The 26,833-nt window shown below is 43.8% G+C and overlaps 1 protein-coding gene across 1 annotated transcript; it reads right to left on the bottom strand.

Moving 5' to 3' along the window:
• Positions 1–2,931: 2,931 nt before the first annotated feature.
• On the bottom strand, positions 2,932–26,833 carry LOC110526643 (opsin-3-like). The gene is made up of 4 exons (XM_021607789.3): positions 26,481–26,833; positions 21,923–22,242; positions 9,531–9,782; positions 2,932–4,372 (listed from the first exon to the last, which is right to left on the bottom strand). The coding sequence occupies exons 1-4, from the start codon at positions 26,797–26,799 to the stop codon at positions 4,103–4,105; spliced, it is 1,161 nt and encodes a 386-aa protein (XP_021463464.1). The 5' UTR covers positions 26,800–26,833; the 3' UTR covers positions 2,932–4,102.

Raw genomic sequence — 26,833 nt, 5'->3', positions numbered from 1 at the left:
TCGGAGGACGCACGATCGTACTTTTTGGAGAGATGTCCTCTGGTCTGAGGAAACAAAAATAGAACTGTTTGGCCATAATGACCATTGTCATGTTTGGAGGAAAAAGGGGACGCTTGCAAGCCGAAGAACACCATCCCAACCGTGAAGCACAGGGGTGGCAGCATCATGTTGTCGGGGTGCTTTGGTGCAGGAGGGACTAGTGCACTTCACAAAATAGATGGCATCATGAGGCGGGAAAATGATGTGGATATATTGAAGCAACATCTCAAGACATCAGTCAGGAAGTTAAAGCTTGGTCGCAAATGGGTCTTCCAAATGGACACTGACCCCAAACACACTTCCACAGTTGTGGCAAAATTGCTTAAGGAAAACAAAGTCAATGTATTGGAGTGGCCATCACAAAGCTCTGACCTCAATCCTATAGAAAATTTGTGGGCAGAACTGAAAAAGCGTGTGTATGAGCAAGGAGGTCTACAAACCTGACTCAGTTACACCAGCTCTGTCAGATGGAATGGGCCAAGATTCAGCCAACTTATTGTGGGAAGCTTGTGGAAGGCTACCCAAAACATTTGACCCAAGTTAAACTATGTAAAGGCAATGCTACCAAATACTAATTGAGTGTATGTAAACTTCTGACCTACTGGGAATGTGATGAATGAAATAAAAGTTGAAATAAATAATTCTCTATACTATTATTCTGACATTTCACATTCTTAAAATAAAGTGGTGATCCTAACTGACCTAAGACAGGGAATTTTTACTAAGATTAAATGTAAGGAATTGTGAAAAACTGAGTTTAAATGTATTTGGCTAAGGCGTATGCAAAATTCCGACTTCAACTGTACAGTGTATATATATAATTACCGGTGAAAAGTTTTAGAACACCTACTCATTCAAGGGTTATTCTTTCTTTTTTAAAATTATTTTCTACATTGTAATGTCACTTCCTGATCTGTTTCACCTGTCTTTGTGATTGTCTCTACCCACCTTCAGGTGTCTGCTTTTCCCCCCATTAGTCCCGGGTGTATTTATCCCTGTGTTTCCTGTCTCTCTGTGCCAATTCGTCTTGTTTTGCCAAGTCAACCAGCATTTCTCCTAGCTCCTATTTTTACAACTCAGTGTTTTCCTAGCCCTCCTGGTTTTGACCCTTGCCTGCCCTGACGCCGAATCCGCCTGCCTGACCGCTCTGCCTGTTCTGACCTCGAGCTTGCCTATCCCCTCGTACTGTTTGGACTGGTTTATGAACTCCCGCCTGTCCCCGACCTTCCTTTTGCCTGACCCTTTTGATACAATAAATATCGGAGGTCAACCATCTGCCTCATGGGTCTGCATTTGTGTCTCGCCTTGTGCCATTATAGTACAAAGTGACCATGACAGACCCAGCAGACTGGGACCAGCTCCATCACGCTGTCTCCCTGCAGGGAGCCACCATTGGGAGGCATGAAGAGCTGCTTCGGGACCTTTTGGAAGGGCTTGGTTCCCTGACGGAACGCCACAACCAGGGTTCAAGGTTATAATGGAGCAAATCAGTGAGTTAGCTCATAGGCAGCCCACCACCTCTGAGACCTCTGAACCACCCAGGAACCGCTCAACTACTAGTGGATTTGTTCAACCTATCCTAGCTCCTCGAGAACCCCACTTACCACCTCCGTAGCATTAATCAGACGATCCTGGTACCTGCAGGGCATTCCTTTCCCAGTGCTCCCTCATTTTCGAACTCCAGCCCTCTTCGTTCCTGTCGGACCGATCGAATATAGCGTATTTAATCACGCTAATGTCCGGAAGGGCGCACTCCTGTGCAACGGCTGTGTGGGAGCTGCAATCCCCTGTGTGCCATAGCCTGGAGGGATTCATCCCGGAAGTGAGGAAGGTTTTCGATTCTCTGATGACCGGGAGGGAGGCGGCTCAAACTACTGCAGGTTCATCATAACTCCCGTAGTGTGGCAGACTACGCAGTAGATTTTCGCAGTAGATTTTTCCAGTTCCTGGATTCCGAAGGCTCTGTTTGACACCTTTCTCCACGGACTGTCGGAGGGGATAAAGGACGAGCTCGCAGCTCGGGAAATACCACGGGACATCGATTCCCTCATCGCCCTCATTCTCTCTGTCCCAATGGATGCAAGGGCAATGGACAGCCGCTCTATTGGAAGAGTCACCCACAGCACTGTGCCCATTCAGATACGGGTATCAGGAAAACACTAGTGAGACCATACAGTCCCCCCCCCCCATGTTCCAATGTATTTGGCATTTTCTTGGCTCCAGAAATACAATCCTGTTATTGACTGGACCATGAGCAATTAAATTGTAAATTGGACAGTGCAGTGCCTGTAAATTGGACAGTGCAGTTAGATTAACAAGAATTTAAGCTTTCTGCAAATATCAGATATGTCTCTGTCCTGGGAAACTATCTTGTTACTTACAACCTCATGCTAATCGCATTAGCTTACATTAGCTCAACCGTCCCGTGGAAGGCACACTGATCCTGAAGAATTAACTGACTTGCTTAGTTAAATAAATAAACATTTGTGGACTCAACCAGTTTTTGCCCAGTGGGTGAGGTCTTGGACACTGACTGTAGGCCTCACGTAGCCTATTATAATTCTAACTAATATTAATGTTTTCCTCAGTAGAATTATTGACTAAATGTTGATTTTGCCACTGGAACAGCATCTTGAGAAAATGCGAATGCGCGCTTAGGGACAGTGTGTAGTCTAACGTGCAATTTATTTCAGGGACATACTGTAAAGGATGAAAGTATTTCATTTTCAACCACATAAAATATGCATGCAAAAATCGGTCAAACTGTCATTTGGAAATGTTGCATGGAAAATCACCCTGGTCCCTTGCTCTATGAGAGAAGCGGAAATGAAAGAGAAACTTTGCAGACATCAACTATATTGTTGATGATGCATTGATCGGTTTATGACATTATTCTGGTGAGCAAAGGCTTTATTTAGTATTCTAGACGAGCGTCAAGTAATGACAGAAGACAACCTGCATATATCTAATTACAGACAAATTCCCTAACAAATAGCCTAACAAATGTCGGAAGTTATAAACTATTTTTTACCGCACGTCAAAAAAAATGGTTCTGCCGTCCCTGGGTAACATGCACAGGAAGCCTACATTAACCTTTTGAAGTAATTGTTTGACAATCAGATGAAAACATAATGACTGGTTGTGTTTATGCCACATTAAAAGGTAGGCTAATACATTTGAAAAGTTAAACAACAAAATCGGGACTATTAGGCCCATAGAGATCCTATTCAATTAATAGGGATTATATATGCAATTCTATGATTAGGCCCATAGAGATCCTATTAAATTAATAGGGATTATAAATGCAATTCTATGAATAGGCCCATAGAAACCCTATTAAATTAATAGGGATTATATATGCAATTCTATGAATAGGCCCATAGAAACCCTATTAAATTAATAGGGATTATATATGCAATTCTATGAATAGGCCCATAAAAAAAAGAATGAAGTGTGTGCACACATACAGGAGGTCCTCGCACCGGGAAGAAATGAAATCCACTTTCACCCCAGAATATAGAATATATTTAATGAATCTGGACGTGACAAAGGTAGAGAGAGTGTTGTGCAGAATATGCTGCTGCAATATTGTAAGGCTTTACCCTGTAAGTTCATTAAGCACAATAGTGCTGCCAACCAGGGAAATAGTAATAATCAACATCATTTTCTCCATTAACACTGCTGGCTTCCGTTATGACACAGGAGGTACTGTTTAAAAACACTCAGCTCAGCATGAGACTATGTCAAAGGCTGTTCAAGACAAGAGAAATAGGTCACAAACTCACAGCTACATCATTCGGTTACAGGGAAGGGATTGTTCCTTCTGATGCACAGTGAAAGAGGGTTGGGAATAAGTCTCTACAGTTTATAGTGATGGATCTTGAAAAGGCTAAAAAGAAAAACAATAGTCTTGTGTCAGAAGGGTGATTTGGAACTTCTGGGTTCTGTGTTTCATGAGAGGAAGTTCTGAGGTTTACAGAGGAACATGTGATATGAAGTGATTAGTCAGTTCCCATGGTCACATGGGTGTAGCATGATGTACTACAGTACCCATAATGCTCTGTCACAGCGGCCGCACCTGGATGCCCTCTGACGACATACCGCCGCTCTTGGACATGTTGTCCAGGTGGTTCACGTCATTGCTGGCAATGATGAAGACAATGGAGGAGGAGCTGAAGGTCACCCTCTTCTTTGGTCGTTCCCCGCCTCTTCGGTGGGACATGACGATTGGGCGAATAGGCCGCTCGATGCTCCGGGCCAGGGGACGGTCCTTGATGCTGCTCTGAATCCACGAGAGCTGGGAGCACAGCAGCTGCAACAAGCAGCGCCGGAACTGCCAGAGGGACAGGAGGAGGAGGAGAAGAGAGAGAGAGAGGAACTCAGTCAGGGTCTCAATTTAATGTTGAGACTTAGAAAAGTAGAATATACAGGGTGTCATTTCGAAATGTGGTTGTGCACTAGCAGTTTTCCTCGTTACGTCAGACACTGACAGTCACTCAATTAGCCTATGTTAGCTAAACATTTTTAGATTGCTAGGTACGTTAGTCTTGCGGCTGTACTTATCTGCTCATAATTCCATGGCATTATTTGATATTATTTTATAGTATGAAGAATACAATTGAATAAAGCTGAATAAAATAGTCTCCAAAAGATTTGAGGGAGTGCGCACATGCAGCTATTCTGTGCTGAGCTGTTATCAAAGAAATAGGTACACCTATGTGCTTAATTTAGAGTTATTAATGTAACTTCAGTTGCTCTACAAATGTTGGGCTCTATGTTTTAGATTTGTAATACATTGTAAGGCTGCATGATGAGATTCTAATGATGATTTGAAAAACATTACTTGAATTGCATGAGGTCTGCCTTGTTTTTTGAGCAGGCTGTACACTCCAATAGTCTCTCATTCACAATTTGACAAGCACTTGATAATGCCTCGGATTTCACGGCAGCATCCCTTTGTGGCCGTAATGCACCCTTAAAAAAATCAATGCCTTTTGCGGCCCGGAGTGCTGCGTTGTGCCCTTCACCCTGAGTGTTCTGTGCAATCGGAAGCCCTCTCACTCACATGGCTCTCGGTCACGTGATCGGATCTCTCTCACAGGCTACAAATGAAGACCGACACATCGGGGACACAACCGCGAGCGTCCTTCTTCATAAGGTTAGGCCCCTTTTTTCTCCACTTCCTGTCTGAATAACGTACCCAAAGTAAACTGCCTGTTACTCAGGCCCTGAAGCCAGGATTTGCATATAATTGGTACCATTGGAAAGAAAACACTTTGAAGTTTGTAGAAATGTTAATATAATGTAGGAGAGTATAACACAATAGATATAGTAGGAGAAAATCTAACCAGAATTTTTTTTTTTGAGAGCCTATACCCTGACATTGGAAAGCACAGGGAAATAATTACATCCAGCTCCCAGTATGCAATTTATATTCAATGTTCAAGATTTCAGGCTTGTTTCTTCTAAAACGAGTAAGAATAATGAGTTTTACTACTTGGAAATTTGTGTATGCGCACACGATGAAGAGGACACGCACCAGCTAATATTGTTTTCCTATTGAACATACTTCTTTCCGTATGAAATATTATACACTGCTCAAAAAAATAAAGGGAACACTAAAATAACACATCCTAGATCTGAATAAATGAAATATTCTTATTAAATACTATTTTCTTTACATAGTTGAATGTGCTGACAACAAAATCACACAAAAATTATCAATGGAAATCAAATTTATCAACCCATGGAGGTCTGGATTTGGAGTCACACTCAAAATTAAAGTGGAAAACCACACTACAGGCTGATCCAACTTTGATGTAAAACAAGTCAAAATGAGGCTCAGTAGTGTGTGTGGCCTCCACGTGCCTATATGACCTCCCTACAACGCCTGGGCATGCTCCTGATGAGGTGGCGGATGGTCTCCTGAGGGATCTTCTCCCAGACTTGGACTAAAGCATCCGCCAACTTCTGGGCAGTCTATGTTGCAACGTTGCGTTGGTGGATGGATGATGTCCCAGATGTGCTCAATTGGATTCAGGTCTGGGGAACGGGCGGGCCAGTCCATAGCATCAATGCCTTCTTCTTGCAGGAACTGCTGACACACTCCAGCCACATGAGGTCTAGCATTGTCTTGCATTAGGAGGAACCCAGGGCCAACCGCACCAGCACATGGTCTCACAAGGGGTCTGAGGATCTCATCTCGGTACCTAATGGCAGTCAGGCTACCTCTGGCGAGCACATGGAGGGCTGTGCGGCCCCCCAAAGAAATGCCACCCCACACCATGACTGACCCACCGCCCAACCGGTCATGCTGGAGGATGTTGCAGGCAGCAGAACATTCTCCACGGCGTCTCCAGACTCTCACGTCTGTCACGTGCTCAGTGTGAACCTGCTTTCATCTGTGAAGAGCACAGGGCGCCAGTGGCGAATTTGCCAATCTTGGTGTTCTCTGGCAAATGCCAAACGTCCTGCACGGTGTTGGGCTGTAAGCACAACCCCCACCTGTGGACGTCGGCCCTCATACCACCCTCATGGAGTCTGTTTCTGACCGTTTGAGCAGACACATGCACATTTGTGGCCAAAACATCAGCCAGGAAGCATAGGAACTGAGAAGTGGTCTGTGGTCCCCACCTGCAGAACCACTCCTTTATTAGGGGTGTCTTGCTAATTGCCTATAATTTCCACCTGTTGTCTATTCCATTTGCACAACCGCATGTGAAATTTGTCAGTGTTGCTTCCTAAGTGGACAGTTTGATTTCACAGAAGTGTGATTGACTTGGAGTTACATTGTGTTGTTTAAGTGTTCCCTTTATTTTTTTGAGCAGTGGAGTCTAGTTACATATTAGGGTATCTGAGGATTCAATAGAAATGTATTTGGTCTTGTTGAAACGAAGTTCAGGGGTAGGTTTTTGGATTCCTATCTTGGCATGTTGAACGAGTGGATTACTCAAATCGATGGCGCCAACTAAACATACTTTTTGGGATATAAAGAAGTATTTTATCTAACAAAACGACACTACATGTTAATAGCTGGGACCCTTTGGATGACAAATCAGAGGAATATTTTCAAAAAGTGAATATTTAATCGCTATTTGTGAAGTTATGAAACCTGTGCCGGTGGAAAAATATTTTGATGTGGGGCGCTGTCCTCAAACTTCCGGATGGCATGCTATCACTGTAAAGTCTACTGTAAATCGGACAGTAGAGTTAGATTAACAAGAATTTAAGCATTCCACCGATATAAGACACTTGTATGTACATAAAAGTTTAATATCCATAATTTTGCTGATTATTTATTTGAATTGCGCACCGTCCAGTTTCACCGGAAGTTTCCCACTAGCGGGACGACTAGCCAAAAGAGGATTTATCCAATTTCAAGGTGCATATTGGAAGAACTGTCCACATTTACTTTTTGGTCAGCCAGCAGGATGAGTAGGCCTAACAAACAGCAAAAGCACTAGCCTATGTCAATCTATAATCCCCCATAGAGCAAAAGTCGACCTATTCCATTCTGTACAACAAATAAATATTCCAAACATAGTCTGGGACAGATGTGGGATGCGATAGATCAAATGAATACAACCACTAGCATCCCAAAAAACATTTTATGCAATGTGGCTGATGCAACAGAACAGAACGTTTATCTTAAAATGTTGATACTATTTCTTCACATTATAAGTGCAGCAATGCGCTCATGGTTGTAGGCTATTAGTGGAAAACACCATGATCAAAAGTGACCACAAATGCAATTATGCATGTAATGCTTTAATTATAAAGCTGCATTTTTATGGTGAAAATTATCTTCCAAAGTTGAAACTCACGCACGTTAGGCTCTACACCCTTAGTAAAGCAGATTAATGTTCTTAATTTTAAGAAGTTATTTGGCCACTTACGTTGTGATAAACATTATTAACACATATAGGCCTATAGGCTAGGTGTGCGACTATGATTCGAACAAGTCTCAAAGAAAAGGCATTGTTTCTTACGCTGGGCATCAATCACAAGTGATAATATACAGTGGGGCAAAAAAGTATTTAGTCAGCCACCAATTGTGCAAGTTCTTCCACTTAAGAAGATGAGAGAGGCCTGTAATATTTTATCATAGGTACACTTCAACTATGACAGACAAAATTAGAAAAAAAATCCAGAAAATCACATTGTAGGATTTTTTATGAATTTATTTGCAAATTATGGTGGAAAATAAGTATTTGGTCAATAACAAAAGTGGATTTTTTCTCATTTTTCTGTCATAGTTGAAGTGTACCTATGATGAAAATTACAGGCCTCTCTCATCTTTTTAAGTGGGAGAACTTGCACAATTGGTGGCTGACTAAATACTTTTTTGCCCCACTGTATAAGTCACCCATCAGACTATTCTTGATTTAATCTTGTCTTTACATATACTAAATAATATATGTATGACATTTGCTTTGATTTAGAATGGACCATTATCATGCACCTGTATCGAAACATGGGCAGCGGGAAAAAATACATGGAGGACGCTTATCCCTGTGGTTTATTTTCATGCCAGTCAGGTAGGCTATTCTCCTGTTGTAAATATAAGCAATGTGCTTAATATTAGGAAAGTTGAGAAATAAATATAGTAGGCCTAGCCTATAGAAAGCTAATAGAATCCTCCTCTTTTTATTAGCGGCCATCACTCTTTTTATTAGCGGCCATCATGAGAGCTCATGGGCTCTCATGAAGTATTTGATTAGATTTTCGAATACATTTGCATTGATGTCAGAGTGATTAGATGGACAATAGAGTGCTGAGTACCAGGCAGTTAACAAGTTTGGTAGGCTACTAATGTCCAACAGCATCATCAGAGCTTGGAGAAGCCTAATTACCCTGACTAAACAGTCATGTGGAATTTGACTGCCTTCATGACTCGTCACCGCCGGTGTGGTGGTAATAGGGTCACAGCAACAGCCTTAGTCTAGCCAACTATCTAAACCTTGAATGCCGAATTACTGACTGGCACGCAGGGAACGTGCCCCATTGATGTTGTTAGTCACTGTCGCCCAGATATCATATGAACATAGCATAAATCATGGCATGATTTATTAAAACTGCAAAGTTCTCTCTGACCCAAGGCAAAATGTATAGAATTGCAGGAAATTTGCTTTAAATCAGCTAAATGTTATCTCTGCCCATGTCAAAATGAGTAGAATTGCATGAAATGTGTTTTAAAACTACACTGTCTCTCCACCCCATGGCATAATGTGTTTTATTTGTTTTAATTGGCTTTAAAACTTAAACAATTTCTGTACGCCTCATGGCAAAATGTGTAGAATTGCAGGAAAATTACTTTAAAACTGTAACATATCTCTCCACTGTCAAGAGGGGGGCAGCTTAAATGTTTTGCCCACTAGGTGGGGGCGCGCCTAACCAAATCAATGAGGTCTGTGATTTTCCTTTATATTTGGAAAAGGGCTCGTTTCAAAGCATTTCCTCTATCAGCATAGGTGTGTCAGGGGTCCCCTCACCTTCCTGCTCATGAACATGTAGATGAGAGGATTATAGGCCGTGCTGGATTTGGCAAAGAAGGAGGGGATGATAGCGATGGCGGGGGTGACCATGCTCTTCCTGCCAAAGGCCTCCATCATGGACACCACGGCGTAGGGTGTCCAGCACACCAGGAAACAGGAGATCATCAGCAAGAACATGACAGCCACCTTCTTCTCATAGCGCAGGATCTTAATGATCTGCACTGTCTGAAGGTCCTGGATGGAGCGGAGCTGTTAGGGAATGACAAAAGGAAAGAATCTCATCACTTACCAACATGGTCTCTTTAGAATATGTCAACAAATTGGGACATCCTGTATAACCATTGCAGTTATATGTCCCTTCCACTGACCTATTAGTTATAAACAGAGTATACAAAACATTAAGAACACCTGCTCTTTCCATGACATAGACCAGTGATCACCAACCAGTGGTTAAGATCACTTTCACAGTCAAAAAGCAAGCCGAGATCTACCGCTCAGATTTTTTTATTAAAACAATGTATTTCACCAGGTAGGCCAGTTGAGAACAAGTTCTCATTTACAACTGCTGTCACAGTCGTGATAATGGATGGACCAATCTGCAGCGTGTGTTGAGTTCCACATCTTTATTTGCAGTGCCGCTTTCAACAAATAAATACACTAACAACAAAAATGTGACAACAGCGGTGCAACATACACAAAACAATATCCCACAATGCAGGTGGGAACAGGGACACCTTAAGTATGATCCCCAATTAGAGACAACGATAATCAGCTGCCTCTAATTGGGAACCACACCAAAACACCCACATAGAAATAAAACGCCTAGAACACCCCCGAGTCACGCCCTGACCTAGAATCCCATCGAGAACCCATAGGGCTCTCTATGGTCAGGGCGTGACAACTGCGACCTGGCCAAGATAAAGCAAAGCAGTGAGAGACAAACAACAACACAGAGTTACACATGGAATAAACAAACGTACAGTCAATAACACATTAGAAACAAATCTACACACAGTGTGCGAATGAGGTAAGATTAGGGGTATGACTTAAAACATGACTTAAACATTGTAACATGAACCTAATAAAAACAGATCTGTGGGAATGATGTACCACCCTATATCCCACTGCTGACTTGTCACTGAAGCTAAGCAGGGTTGGTCCTGGATGGGAGACCAGATGCTGCTGGAAGTGGTGTTGGAGGGCCAGTATGAGGCACTCTATCATCAGGTCTAAAAAAAATATCCCAATCCCCCAAGGCAGTGATTGGGGACATTGCCCTGTGTAGGGTGCTGTCTTTTGGATGGGATGTTAAATAGGTGACCAGGCTCTCTGTGGTCACTAAAGATCCCATGGCACTTATCATAAGAGTAGGGGTGTAAACCCCGGTGTCCTGGCTAAATTCCAAATCTGGCCCTCATACCATCATGGCCACCTAATCATACCCAGGTTCCAATTGGCTCATTCATTCCCCTTCCTCTCCCCTGTAACTATCCCCCAGGTTGTTGCTGAGAATGTGTTCTCAGTCAACTTACCAGGTAAAATAAGGGTAAAAAGGTGTTTGGGTAGTAGGCCATTATCACAGAATATTGGCTACATCCCTCTCCTGCCAATATTGTTATTCTCAGATCATACTATATTTAAAAACTTGAGCTTTGATAACAAAATAAATCCGTTGGTGTAGCACTTGCGAGGCACTGCGGACCATAAATTGAAATCATTGAAAATGTTATTTTTACTGGACTGATGGTATCTGCATATGATGGTCATGGTGCTTTCAAGACAACTGGGAAATCAGAAAATAACCAAAGTTAAATCATGACCTCAGTGATCTTGAGGTCGGAAAGTCTAGAAAGATGCTTGAGTTTCCAACTTGGAATTCTGAGTTGGATAAACATTCAAAACGATTTTTTTTAACAAGTTCCCAGTTGTCTTGAAAGCACTTAAGTCGGAAGCTGGAGATTTTCGAGTTCCCAGTTATTTTGAAAAGGCATTAGTCTCAGCGGAGGGAGAGAGCAACAGAGGGTCCGCCTCTCACGGTCCCTGCTCTCCCCTTCCTTTCTACCAGTGAGACTGACCAGAGAGAGGGGACTCCGTCTTCCACCTGATGGTGAAACTCGAGTCGCACCATATCTGCCTCAGTCATGCACAAATTCATGTTGTTCCTATGACTAGAGAATGTGAAATATTCCTTGATATTAAAGTAGACAAGACGACCTGCTAATAATAATAAGAACGCAGGCCTATCGATACACCTGGCTCCTCATTCATTGCAGCTGCAGCACAAGTGGAAGTGAGGAAAAACATGTTTTATGTTATGTAATAGTGTTGAATAAGAACAGTGTTGACAGTGCTGAATAAAAACTTCAACATGAACTCACTCATAAAAACAGCAGCTCTTTGCTGTATTCGTTGACAGTCTCTCTGTGGTCATGGGCTTTAAAAGTGATTAAATCTTAAGTAGCATAGTGTCAAACGGTGCTGTGGCAGGGGTCGTGAAAGCTCTGTACGAATGGTGATTTGACAGAGCAGAGCAGACAGGGAGAGCAGAGATTACTGAGTCACCACTAACAGTCTGAATGCCACCAATAAGACCATATATTGTGCTCCCTACAGAGACCTGTGCGTAATCCTTTCTGCCCGCTCCTGTCGGCAATGGAAACACAAACACAAACAACATCTTCAACCACCTACCCACAATCACAAAGCACCACGCCCTCCCAGTATCCTGAAGAGCAAATTTCCATCCCCTATTTTGTTTTATTTCTAATTAAATCCCTGAAATTTCATTTGGAGGCTACTTCCTCATTTTGACATTGTTTGGTTGAGTTTGCTTTGTTTGTCACGCGTCCTTGTTGATTGTAAGAATCAACCTACCTTTAATTTATGCCTTTTATTTAAATGAATCATGCAGATGTATCTGTTGATTTAGCCTGTCATTGTTTATATTTTCCGGTCAGCTTTTTAGTTTGCCAATTGCTTTCAATTTGATGTAGGTATTGGAAGTCAGCCTTGTTGTTACTTAATAGCTTTTATTTATTTTTGTCTTTGTTGTGTATACTGTACTGTTTTACCTGTATGTAGGCCTAGGCACACACAAAAACGTTTAATCTGAACTGAATATCTGAGTCTCAGGTGGGCATAACAGAACATTGACCTTCGGTTATGCATCAGCATGGGCATAGAGAATCTGTGCAGTAATAGACAGACCAGACAGGGAGAGCAGAGATTCCTGAGTCACTGCTTATGGTCTGAATGGCAATGGTCAGAAAATGTCTAAACGGATTGAAACTGCTCTATCGAAAAAAGTATTTGGTCTTGGTAGACCAATTAAATGAGTCAGTCAGTCAGTCAATCACTCCTTACTACCCTATATAATTGTTAATCAATTATGGACCACGAACTGACTTGGCCCCACTTCCTGACATTGATAGTCATGGAAACTTTGATTAGGGCATAATTTATGAAGAGTTCTCACATAACAGTCTTTTAAAGCTCGCCAAAGTTTTTCTCTTGAGAAAGATACAATACTCCAGAGCGTGCAAATTTAGAAACCTCTCTTTGATGGTCTTACGAAGCCCAGTAGTAATCAGCATTCCCTAAGACTGCAGTTCACTGAGGTTTCCCTGTAATGTTGAGTCAGAGGTTTATACTGAGTTTCTCAAGGGTTCTTAGAGCACCATCAACAAACATGGGCAGGGGAAGGGCCGATCTTCAGTGGTTGAGGGAAGCTTTGATGTCTTGGAGACCTGGGGCTGTTTATTTGTTTTATTTCACCTTTATTTAACCAGGTAGGCTAGTTGAGAACAAGTTCTCATTTACAACTGCGACCTGGGCCAAGATAAAGCAAAGCAGTGCGACACAAACAACAACACAGAGTTTCACATGGAATAAACAAGCGTACATTCAATAACGCAATAGAAAAAGAAAGTATATATACAGTGTGTGCAAATGGCATGAGGAGGTAGACAATAAATAGGCCATAGTAGCGAAGAAAATACAATTTATCAAATTAACACTGTAGTGATAAATGAGCAGATGATGTGCAAGTAGAGATACTGGTGTGCAAAAGAGCAGAAAAGTAAATAAAAACAATATGGGGATGAGGTAGGTAGATTGGCTGGGCTATTTACAGATGGACTACGTACAGCTGCAGCGATCGGTGCTGTGCAGAAAGTAATGGCTTACTTCCTTAAATGTTGTAAATACTTAAAGAAGCAAAGACAGGCTCAGTGGAGGCAGCGGTGCCAAGCCGTTGCTCAGATACCGCTAAACATCCGGGTGAATTGACTACACCCACATTCATTTATTTTACTTTAGAGTAAACTGTAGAAGACTGTAGAATACTATACTCCACACTGTAGTATCCCTCTATCATGTGTAGTACTAACTATATAATGTTGTAATATACTGTAGAATACTGTTCTATATTAAATACCAGAGTATTATCTGCAAAAAAAGCACTGTAGTAAATACTACAGTAATGTCCACAAAAACACTACAGTCTGCAAAACACTACACTTTTTTAAGTACAGTATTTAATTTGCATATACCCTGCCCATTCCCCTCCCCCATGTGGCAATTTGTGCCACCCATGAGTGAGAAATATGCATTCCAAGTACAGACCATATATTGTGTGTAATCCTCTCTGCCCACTCCTGTTGGAAGATGGAAACACGATCAACATCCTCAACCAACTACCCACAATCGCAAAGCACCACACTCTCCAAGTGACCTGAAGAGCAAGTTTCCATCCCCTATTTTTTTTTCTTTTTTTCTAATAAAGATATTAAATCCCACTCCCAACTCAAACCCTTATCCTTAACCGGGTCCGTATCTGATTCCCAACCCTACCCCCTAAACCTTACCCTATACCGGGTTCTTATCCCCTACCCACCATCCCCCCTCCTCTTTTTATTTGTCTTCTTTATTTTTCTTCTTTACATTTAATTATCCAATGAAGCTTGTTTTCATTAAAATCAAGTAGCAGAAGACAAAAAGACAACTCCAACATCCCCTCCCCCTTACCAAACCTCGACTGGATAGACACACTGAGAAGAGCGGTAGAAAAGGGCAGGAAGCCCTGAGGTCTCCGTACAAGTCTACTAGTCTCTTTATTTACTTTACTACAGGTTATAGAAAAGAGCTGAAGCCCTGAGCTCTCCCTACAAGCCTACAAGTCTCTTTACTTACTTTACTACAGGTTATAGAAAAGAGTAGAAGCCCTGAGGTCTCCCTACAAGCCTACAAGTCTCTAATACTTACTTTACTAAAGGTTATAGAAAAGAGCAGAAGCCTTGAGCTCTCCCTACAAGCCTACAAGTCTCTTTACTTACTTTACTACAGGTTATAGAAAAGAGCAGAAGCACTGAGCTCTCCCTACAAGCCTACAAGTCTCTTAACTTACTTTACTACAGGTTATAGAAAAGAGCAGAAGCTCTGAGCTCTCCGTTCAGACCTCAGTCTTACCTACAGGTTATGGAAAAATTTGCTCTTTTAGTATTTCTCCAGTAGATTTCCGGAAGCAGAAAGCCTCCACTTCTACAGTGCCTTGCGAAAGTATTCGGGCCCCTTGAACTTTGCGACCTTTTGCCACATTTCAGGCTTCAAACATAAAGATATAAAACTGTATTTTTTTGTGAAGAATCAACAACAAGTGGGACACAATCATGAAGTGGAACGACATTTATTGGATATTTCAAACTTTTTTAACAAATCAAAAACTGAAAAATTGGGCGTGCAAAATTATTCAGCCCCCTTAAGTTAATACTTTGTAGCGCCACCTTTTGCTGCGATTACAGCTGTAAGTCGCTTGGGGTATGTCTCTATCAGTTTTGCACATCGAGAGACTGAAATTTTTTCCCATTCCTCCTTGCAAAACAGCTCGAGCTCAGTGAGGTTGGATGGAGAGCATTTGTGAACAGCAGTTTTCAGTTCTTTCCACAGATTCTCGATTGGATTCAGGTCTGGACTTTGACTTGGCCATTCTAACACCTGGATATGTTTATTTTTGAACCATTCCATTGTAGATTTTGCTTTATGTTTTGGATCATTGTCTTGTTGGAAGACAAATCTCCGTCCCAGTCTCAGGTCTTTTGCAGACTCCATCAGGTTTTCTTCCAGAATGGTCCTGTATTTGGCTCCATCCATCTTCCCATCAATTTTAACCATCTTCCCTGTCCCTGCTGAAGAAAAGCAGGCCCAAACCATGATGCTGCCACCACCATGTTTGACAGTGGGGATGGTGTGTTCAGCTGTGTTGCTTTTACGCCAAACATAACGTTTTGCATTGTTGCCAAAAAGTTCAATTTTGGTTTCATCTGACCAGAGCACCTTCTTCCACATGTTTGGTGTGTCTCCCAGGTGGCTTGTGGCAAACTTTAACCGACACTTTTTATGGATATCTTTAAGAAATGGCTTTCTTCTTGCCACTCTTCCATAAAGGCCAGATTTGTGCAATATACGACTGATTGTTGTCCTATGGACAGAGTCTCCCACCTCAGCTGTAGATCTCTGCAGTTCATCCAGAGTGATCATGGGCCTCTTGGCTGCATCTCTGATCAGTCTTCTCTTTGTATGAGCTGAAAGTTTAGAGGGACGGCCAGGTCTTGGTAGATTTGCAGTGGTCTGATACTCCTTCCATTTCAATATTATCGCTTGCACAGTGCTCCTTGGGATGTTTAAAGCTTGGGAAATATTTTTGTATCCAAATCCGGCTTTAAACTTCTTCACAACAGTATCTTGGACCTGCCTGGTGTGTTCCTTGTTCTTCATGATGCTCTCTGCACTTTTAACGGACCTCTGAGACTATCACAGTGCAGGTGCATTTATACGGAGACTTGATTACACACAGGTGGATTGTATTTATCATCATTAGTCATTTAGGTCAACATTGGATCATTCAGAGATCCTCACTGAACTTCTGGAGTGTAACGGTCTTCTAGGTGTGAAGGAGAGTCGGACCAAAATGCGGCGTGTAGATTGCGATCCATGTTTATTGTGACTATAGCAACATGAATCCAAATACAAACAGTGCAAAATAATAAACGTAATGAAAACCGAAACAGCCTAAACTGGTGCAAACTAACACTAAGGACAATCACCCAACAAACACACAGTGAAACCCAGGCTACCTAAATATGGTTCCCAATCAGAGACAATGACTAACACCTGCCTCTGATTGAGAACCATATCAGGCCGGACATAGAAATAGACAAACAAGACATCCAACATAGAATGCCCACCCAGTTCACGTCCTGACCAACACTAAAACAAGGAAAACACACACGAACTATGGTCAGAACGTGACAGTACCCCCCCTCCAAGGTGCGGACTCCGGACGCACAACTTAAACCTATGGGGGAGGGTGTGGGTGGGCATCTGTCCGCGGTGGCGGCTCTGGCGCTGGACGTGGACCCCACTCCATAACAGTTTTAGTCCACCTCCTTAGCGTCCCTAGATAGGTGACCCTTCTTAATGACAGCTCGGGACAGAGGGTCAGCTCGAGACAGAGGGGCAGCTCGGGACAGAAGTAGCTCGGGACTGATGGGTAGCACAGCACTGAGAGGAAGCTCAGGCAGGTAGTTAGATCCGGCAGATCCTGGCCGGCTGGCGGTTCTGGCAGATCCTGGCCGACTGGCAGATCTGGAAGAGTCTGGCCGACTGGCAGATCTGGAAGAGTCTGGTCGACTGGCAGATCTGGAAGAGTCTGGTCGACTGGCAGATCTGGAAGAGTCTGGTCGACTGGCAGATCTGGAAGAGTCTGGTCGACTGGCAGATCTGGAAGAGTCTGGTCGACTGGCAGATCTGGAAGAGTCTGGTCGACTGGCAGATCTGGAAGAGTCTGGTCGACTGGCAGATCTGGCTGCTCCATGCTGACTGGCAGCACTGGCTGCTCCATGCTGACTGGCGGCCCTGGCTGCTCCATGCTGACTGGCGGCCCTGGCTGCTCCATGCTGACTGGCGGCCCTGGCTGCTCCATGCTGACTGGCGGCCCTGGCTGCTCCATGCTAACTGGCAGCTCTGGCGGCTCCTTGCAGACTAGCAGCTCTGGCGGCTCCTTGCAGACTAGCAGCTTTGGCGGCATCCTGCAGACAGGCAGCTCTGGCGGCTCCTTGCAGACTGGTAGCTCCTTGCAGACTGGCAGCTCTGGCGGCCCCTGGTTGACTGGCGGCGCTGGCGCTGGGCTGACTGACGGCACTGGCGGCCCCTGGCTGACTGGCGGCACTGGCGGCCCCTGGCTGACTGGCGGCACTGGCGGCCCCTGGCTGACTGGCGGCACTGGCGGCCCCTGGCTGACTGGCGGCACTGGCGGCCCCTGGCTGACTGGCGGCACTGGCGGCCCCTGGCAGACGGGCGGCACTGGCGGCTCCTGGCAGACGGGCGGCGCTGGCGGCGCTGGGCAGACGGGCGGCGCTGGCGGCACTGGGCAGACGGGCGGCACTGGCGGCGCTGGGCAGACGGGCGGCACTGGCGGCGCTGGGCAGACGGGCGGCACTGGCGGCGCTGGGCAGACGGGCGGCACTGGCGGCGCTGGGCAGACGGGCGGCACTGGCGGCGTTGGGCAGACGGGAAGCTCCGATGGCGCCGGGCAGACGGGAAGCTCCGGCAGAGGCGCCGGGCAGACGGGAAGCTCCGGCAGAGGCGCCGGACAGGCGGGAGGCTCCGGCAGAGGCGCCGGACAGGCGGGAGGCTCCGGCAGAGGCGCCGGACAGGCGGGAGGCTCCGGCAGAGGCGCCGGACAGGCGGGAGGCTCCGGCAGAGGCGCCGGACAGGCGGGAGGCTCCGGCAGAGGCGCCGGACAGGCGGGAGGCTCCGGCAGAGGCGCCGGACAGGCGGGAGGCTCCGGCAGAGGCGCCGGACAGGCGGGAGGCTCCGGCAGAGGCGCCGGACAGGCGGGAGGCTCCGGCAGCGCTGGAGAGGAGGAAGGCTCTGGACGGATGGGCCGGAGAGACAGCCTGGTACGGGGAGCTGCCACCGGAGGGCTGGGGTGTGGAGGTGGTGACGGATAGACCGGGCCGTGCAGGCGCACTGGAGCTCTTGAGCACCGAGCCTGTCCAACCTTACCCGGTTGAATGGTCCCGGTCGCCCTGCCAGTGCGGCGAGGTGGAATAGCCCGCACTGGGCTATGCAGGCGAACCGGGGACACCGTGCGCAAGGCTGGTGCCATGTAAGCCGGCCCAAGGAGACGCACTGGAGACCAGATGCGTAGAGCCGGCTTCATGGCACTTGGCTCGATGCCCACTCTAGCCCGGCCGATACGCGGAGCTGGAATGTACCGCACCGGGCTGTGCACCCGCACTGGGGACACCGTGCGCTCCACAGCATAACACGGTGCCTGCCCGGTCTCTCTAGCCCCCCGGTAACCACAGGAAGTTGGCTCAGGTCTCCTACCTGGCGTAGCCATACTCCCTGTTAGCCCCCCCCCAAGAAATTTTTGGGGCTGACTCCCGGGCTTCCATCCACGACGCCGCGCTGCCTCCTCGTACCAGCGCCTCTCCGCTTTCGCCGCCTCCCGTTCTTCCTTGGGACGGCGATATTCTCCTGGCTGAGCCCAAGGTCCTTTACCGTCTAATTCGTCCTCCCATGACGCTCTCTCCCACTGCGGCTGCTGCTGCTCCTGCTGCCTCTGTTCCTTCTTCGGCTGCACCTTGGTGCGGCTATACTCCCCTGGTTTAGCCCAGGGTCCTCTCCCGTCGAGGATTTCCTCCCATGTCCAGAAATCCTTACAACGTAACTCCTCTTTTTGCTGCTGCTGCTGCCTGTTGACACGCCGCTTGGTCCGTTGGTGGTGGGTGATTCTGTAACGGTCTTCTAGGTGTGAAGGAGAGTCGGACCAAAATGCGGCGTGTAGATTGCGATCCATGTTTATTGTGACTATAGCAACATGAATCCAAATACAAACAGTGCAAAATAATAAACGTAATGAAAACCGAAACAGCCTAAACTGGTGCAAACTAACACTAAGGACAATCACCCAACAAACACACAGTGAAACCCAGGCTACCTAAATATGGTTCCCAATCAGAGACAATGACTAACACCTGCCTCTGATTGAGAACCATATCAGGCCGGACATAGAAATAGACAAACAAGACATCCAACATAGAATGCCCACCCAGTTCACGTCCTGACCAACACTAAAACAAGGAAAACACACACGAACGATGGTCAGAACGTGACATGGAGAGAGTTTGCTGCACTGAAAGTAAAGGGGCTGAATAATTTTGCACGCCCAATTTTTCAGTTTTTGATTTGTTAAAAAAGTTTGAAATATCCAATAAATGTCGTTCCACTTCATGATTGTGTCCCACTTGTTGTTGATTCTTCACAAAACAATACCATTTTATATCTTTATGTTTGAAGCCTGAAATGTGGCAAAAGGTCGCAAAGTTCAAGGGGGCCGAATACTTTCGCAAGGCACTGTATGTCAAAGATAATAAAGCAAAAACAATTGAATAAACACTACAGTAATGTCACAAAAACAATACAAAAATACTACATAATACTACAGTCCACAAAAAAACGACAGAAAATACTACAGTATACGACAATCTACAAAAACACTACATGAATTACTATAGTATATACTATAGTTATGTTACTACAGTATTTATACTACAGTTAACTGTAAATACTACAGTATACTACAGTAAATACTACAGTATACTACAGTAAATACTATAGTAAGTACTAGTGTTTTTGCTGACTTTAGTCCGCAAAAACACTACAGTGAATAGTACAGTAAAGTCTGTAAAAACACAACAGTGTATACTATAGTATTTTATCAGATTAGTTTATGCACACACAAGCACGCACGCACGCAAACGCATGCACGCACACACACACACACACACACACACACACACACACACACACACACACACACACACACAAGCATGTGCGCAAAAACGCACACAGCCCCCCACACCATACTGTACTCTCCATAGTAACCGTGCAGTCCACTGCTGAGTGAACCCACTACTTTAACCGCTATAATCCTCATAGGTAACCCTCTATGCAGGGTCGTAAAGTGGTACATCAGGATGATTTGAAGCACTTAAGAGTGAGGAAGGAGGAAGGAAGAATGGAGGAAATTTAGATACATTTAGAGATAAAAGGTAAAAGGAAAAAGATCAAGTGGTGGTCATTCCGTGTGATAATGGAACAAAAATGTCCATGAAAGTTTGTACTTCGCAGAGAAAATGCAGATGGGCATTTATTGTCATGAATCTTGCCCTGGAGGCAGCACTGCCACAAAGTAATAACATCTGATTTTAAACCTAACTCTAACCTTAACCCTAACCTTAACCACACTGCTATCTCTACTGCTTAAATCTAAACTTATATTAAGACCAAAAATGTCATTTTTGTTTTCATGATTTTTTTTACGATATAGCAAATTTTAAGTTCTGCCTCCATGGCAAGAGACATGACAATAATTATCAACCTGCATAGAAAATGTCCTTAGGAGGAAAGGTTTTTCTTTATCCTGTATTAGGCATTCGCATCTATGATTAGTTTGGTTCAGTTCAGTTCACTTTATCAGCCTTACTCTGGACTTGGTCGGATTTTTTCAATTTTATTTATTTATTTACTCTTGAGCTCTTTAAAGGCCCAGTGCAGTCAAAAACGTGATTTCCTGTGTTTTATATATATTTCCACACTATGAGGTTAATAATACTGTGAAATTGTGGAAATGATGATAATGCCCTTTTAGCGTAAGTGCTGTTTGAAAATACTTTTGGCCTGCGTGTTGACATCACCAGGTGGTAAATTAGTTAAAGGTCCATTGCAGCCATTTTGATCTCCTTATCAAATCATTTCTGGGTACCAATTAAGTACTTTCCTGTGATTGTTTTCAATTAAAGTGGTAAAAAAAAAAAACGTCTTAGCAAATAGCAATTTCTCAAGCAAAAATGTTGCTAAGACTATCTGGGAGTGGTCTGAGTGGGGAGGGGAAAACTGAAAACTGGCTGTTATTGGCAGAGGTTTGGAACTATCTTTCAGTCAAAAACAAGTTTTCCCTTGTTATATCTATATGTATTTCCACACTATGAGGTAGTAATAATACTGTGAAATTGTGGAAATGATGATAATGCCCTTTTAGCATAAGTTTGAAAAGACCGCCTACAATTTCAGCCTGTTTTAGTGGGATGGAGTTTTGGCCTGCCTTGTGACATCACCAGGTGGTAAATTAGTTAATAGACCAACAAAACGTTCACAAGGTACATAATTGTTACCCAGAAATGATTTGATATTGAGATAAAAATGGCTGCATTGGACCTTTACGCTAAAAGACGATCGACATAAAACCACACTGACGTAAACATGAAGCAACAGAAGAAAATGGGAGGGAGAGACGAGCGAGACTGTCTCGCCCTTCTTCTTACCATTCGCACCGTGTAGAGAATGTTCATATAGCAGTAAATCATAATGCCCACAGGGACAAAGAAGCAGGCCAGGAGAAAGAGGAGAATGAAGGAGGCATCGATAGGGTCCTTGGATGTCCAGTCCAGGGAGCAGCCTAACTGGTGGATTTCCAGGGTGTAACGGTTCCAACCCAGGAGAGGGGCCCCTGTCCAGGCCAGGGAGTAGAGCCAGATGTGGGTGATGCACCTCCAGGCCCAGGGGAAGTCCACCACCTGAGCATAGACCACCCGGATGTAGCGCTCGTAGGCCAGAGCTGAGAGACTCATGATGGACACGATGCCTGGAAGGGAGGGAGATGGGTGATGATGCTGAGTAATGACTACCGAATCTGGGTTATGCAATATCTATATGTAGGCCCTGATTAGTACAGCAATTGGTTATTACACTGTTATTACAGTTATTACTCAGTCCTCATCAGTATCTTCCCAACATATAATAGATCATCTTAAATATCCTCTTAGCAATCAATCATGATAATAGAGAGGTGTCCTGTGGTTTGTGCATTTGATTCTGTCAACACACACGACCACATCATTTTTTGATCAAATCACACATTCTACCTTCAACAATTTCCATAAAACACATTTGGTCACATTCAATTTCTCCATTGCACAGCAATGACTTTTGCCAGACATTTGGCCCAATCAACACCAAGTGTTGCGGCACAGACGTGTCGCAATTTAAAGGGGAGCTGTTCAAGCACAGAGTGTCACCGCACACCATAACACAACCAATACATAACATGTCTGTACAGATCGAACTGACAGGACCACACTGCATGAGTACAATGGTTGTAACAGGTGCAGGATGTCCTGAGCTCGTCATCCAAATTTAGACTGTTGAAGAATGTGAGAGTTGTTTCACATGCTGTGGTAGATTAACGTGCTATCAATACTCTGTGCCATTCATCTCTTTCTGAGGGGCTTTTTTAGTGTGTCTGTGTGCTAATCATCATTCATTGTTATATTAACCAGCATCTTCTTCAGTGTCTCTTCAAACTTGTACTATAGTGAGCTGCAATGCGTCCATCGAAGTCAAATTACCACCCCATCCATCCTACGAGAGTGAACCGTTTATTTTTGGAGGCAACAAATAACACGATAAATAAAAAAATAAAAATAGTTTACAATTTTGAAGACATTGGACAGCTGAGAAAAGTCCCCCATATAATTATATTGGACAATATTGCACTTAGCCTACAGTAGGTTACATGTGCCTGAGAGAGAGAGATACTGGGAAAGAGAGAGGGAGAGAGCGCAGAGGACGTGAAGGTTGCACTAACCACCTCATTAGCAGACCTCTTCATTAATAAGTGATGATTCCTATAATAAATAGGGAAGAGACAGTTATGTGATTGCACAATTATTTATCTCGCTCGCCCTAAGCCCTCAGTGACGATAATTATATAGCTGAAATGGGTCAGAAAAAAAGAACCTGAACTTTATGGGTAGCCATTTAAACATCTATTTATTGCATTTTTGATATCAAAAATATATATATTTTTTTTATATCAACCTGTTTATTGTCGATATCAATAATCCTCCGTAGGATCCAACGGAGAAACAACTCAAAAGTAGGAAAGCGTTCTTAATGTTTCGTACACTCAGCGTAATAAGATCAGTAATGTGGTGGCAACATCATGTTATGGGTGTGCTTGTTACCACCAGGGCCTAAAGGATCAAAATAAATATGAAAGGAGAAAATGACAGGCAACATTTTTTAGGAAAACCTGCCATAGTCTTCTGAAAACCTAAACCTGCGATAGCTTTTTTTTCTGCAGAACAATTACACACCAGAGTGGCTTTCCAAGAGGTGTTGAGAGCATTCAAATTTACTAAGCTTGAATCATTTTGACAAAAAACATGGATATGTTGCCGCCAAACCCAAATTCGTCCATCGGACGATGGCCAGATGGTGAGGCGTGATTTATCAGTCCAGAAAACATTTCATGAAGCTCCCGACAAACAGTTATTCTGCTGATGTTGCTTCCAGAGGCAGCTTGGAACTCGGACGTGAGTGTTACAGCTGAGGACAGACAATTTTTATGTGCAGCACCCGGCAGTCCGGTTCGGTGAGCTTGTGTGGCCTACCACTTTGCGGCTGAACCGTTGTTGCTCCTAGACGTTTCCACTTCACAATAACAGCAGTTACAGTTACTGCCAATTTCGTCTATGTAGATTACATGGCTGTGTGCTCGATTATATACACCTATCAGCAACGGGTGTGGCTGAAACAGCCGAATCCACTAATTTCAAGGGGTGTCCACATACTTTTGTATATATAGTGTATTTAACATGCACTAAAGGCGCAATCAGCAATTTAAATCAACTCCTGGAATTGATACAAACATTCTTTACCTACTGTACTTCTGTCATAGTCTACCCATGAAACGGATATACAGTTGAAGTCAGACGTTTACATACAGTTAGGTTGGAGTCATTAAAACTCGTTTTTCAACTACTCCACAAATTTCTTGTTAACAAACTATAGTTTTGGCAAGTCGGTTAGGACATCTACTTTGTGCATGACACAAGTCATTTTTCCAACAATTGTTAACAGAGTATTTCACTGAATCACAATTCCAGTGGGTCAGAAGTGGGTCAGAAGTTTACCTACACTAAGTTGACTGTGCTTTTAAACAGCTTGGAAAATTACAGAGAATTATGTCATGGCTTTAGAAGCTTCTGATAGGCTATTTGGCATCATTTGAGTCAATTGGAGGTGTACCTATGGATGGATTTCAAGGCCTACCTTCAAACTCTGTGGCTCCTTGCTTGACATCATGGGAAAATCAAAAGAAATCAACCAAGACCCCAGAAAATAAATTGTAGACCTCCACAAGTCTGGTTCATCTTTGGGAGCAATTTCCAAACGCCTGAAGGTACCACGTTCATCTGTACAAACAATAGTATGCAAGTATAAACACCATGGGACCACGCAGCCGTCATACTGCTCAGGAAGGAGACACGTTCTGTCTCCTAGAGATGAATGTACTTTGATGCGAAAAGTGCGAATCAAACACAGAACAACAGCAAAGGACCTTGTGAAGATGCTGGAGGAAACAGGTACAAAAGTATCTATATCCACAATAAAACGAGTCCTATAGCGTCATAACCCGAAAGGCCGCTCAGCAAGGAAGAAGCCACTGGTCAAAAACCGCCATAAAAAGGCCAGACTACGGTTTGCAACAGCGCATGGGGACAAAGATTGTACTTTTTGGAGAAATGTCCTCTGGTCTGATGAAACAAAATAGAACTGTTTGGCCATAAGGACCATCGTTATGTTTGGAGGAAAAAGGGGGAGGCTTGCAAGCTGAAGAAAAACATCCCATCCATGACGCACGGGGGTGGCAGCATTATGTTGTGGGGGTGCTTTGCTGCAGGACGGACTAGTACACTTCACAAAATAGATGGCATCATGAGGCAGGAAAATTACGTGGATATATTGAAGCAACATCTCAAGACATCAGTCAGGAAGTTAAAGCTTGGTTGCAAATAGGTCCTTCAAATGGACAATGACCCCAAGCATACTTCCAAAGTTGTGGCAAAATGGCTTAAGGACAACAAAGTCAAGGTATTGGAGTGGCCATCACAAAGCCCTGACCTCAATCCTATAGAACATTTGTGGGCAGAACTGAAAAAGTGTGTATGAGCAAGGAGGCCTTACAAACCTGACTCAGTTACACCAGCTCTGTTAGGAGGAATGGGTCAAAATTCACCCAACTTATTGTGGGAAGCTTGTGGAAGGCTACCTGAAACCTTTGACCCAAGTTAAACAATTTTATGGGAATGCTACCAAATACTAATTGAGTGTATGTAACCTTCTGACCCACTGGGAATGTGATGAAATTAAAAAAAACTGAAATAAATCATTCTCTACTATTATTCTGACATTTCACATTCTTAAAATAAAGTGGTGATCCTAACTGACCTAAAACAGTGAATTTTTACTCGGATTAAATGTCAGGAATTGCGAGTTTAAATGTATTTGGCTAAGGTGTATGGAAACTTCCGACTTCAACTGTATGTACAATGATTACAGTGTAGAAAACTAGCCACTTGTCAAAATCATCCATATTTTCCAGTGTGTAAAAGGGGAGGCAGACACAGATCGGGATAGAATTACACGGGTATTTCCCGAGGTGTCCTTGACACGAACCAGCTTGATCCCCAGAGCGGCAACGGCATTCATGAACATCCACAACCTTAGAAATACTGGTTTCATAAATAGGGAGAAAGTGGGCTAAACAGTTCTTCCTTAGAATAAGATGGGTAGTAAATGTCCCGTGCAACATACGAAATATACTATAAGGATCACAGAGTTCTGAAAATGTAATACACCAAAATACTAATCTGAAATCCACAAACATGGAAACACAAATTAAATTAAAAGGCTGCCACAAAAAAAAACATATTGGATTCGGCCTATTTAAATAAATTAAAATATTTTAAAATTGTATTTTAGATTAATGTGTGAATCTAGGTGAGACACCCAAAGCACAGAAGCTCAGATACTGACCAAATAAGCTGTTGCTGAATCCGTCCCAGACGCATGTTGCCGAGTTCCAGTCCCATCCGCCTTTGATGCACGAAACAAACGTAAAGTTAATTCCAAGGACAGAGACCAACAAGTCACTTATACTTATGTTTACTATTAACAAATTTGTAGGCGTCCGGAGTCTCTTGAATCTGTAGTACAGCATGATGACAATAATATTGTTGCAAAATCCGAAGACTCCAATTGTTCCGATAGCAAAGGCAAGGAGTTTGTAAGTACCAACCGCAAATATATATTCTTCTGTATTCCTTCCAGTTCTAGTGAAATTCGCAGTATTCATTGCTTGAATAACATTGTGCTGCGGTCGTTGACCT

The sequence above is a fragment of the Oncorhynchus mykiss genome, chromosome 1 (assembly GCF_057628025.1).
Source record: "Oncorhynchus mykiss isolate SJ-2025 chromosome 1, ASM5762802v1, whole genome shotgun sequence".
NCBI lineage: Eukaryota > Metazoa > Chordata > Actinopteri > Salmoniformes > Salmonidae > Oncorhynchus > Oncorhynchus mykiss.
Note: the sequence above shows the minus strand (reverse complement) of the source record. Positions and strands in the feature narration are given on the sequence as shown.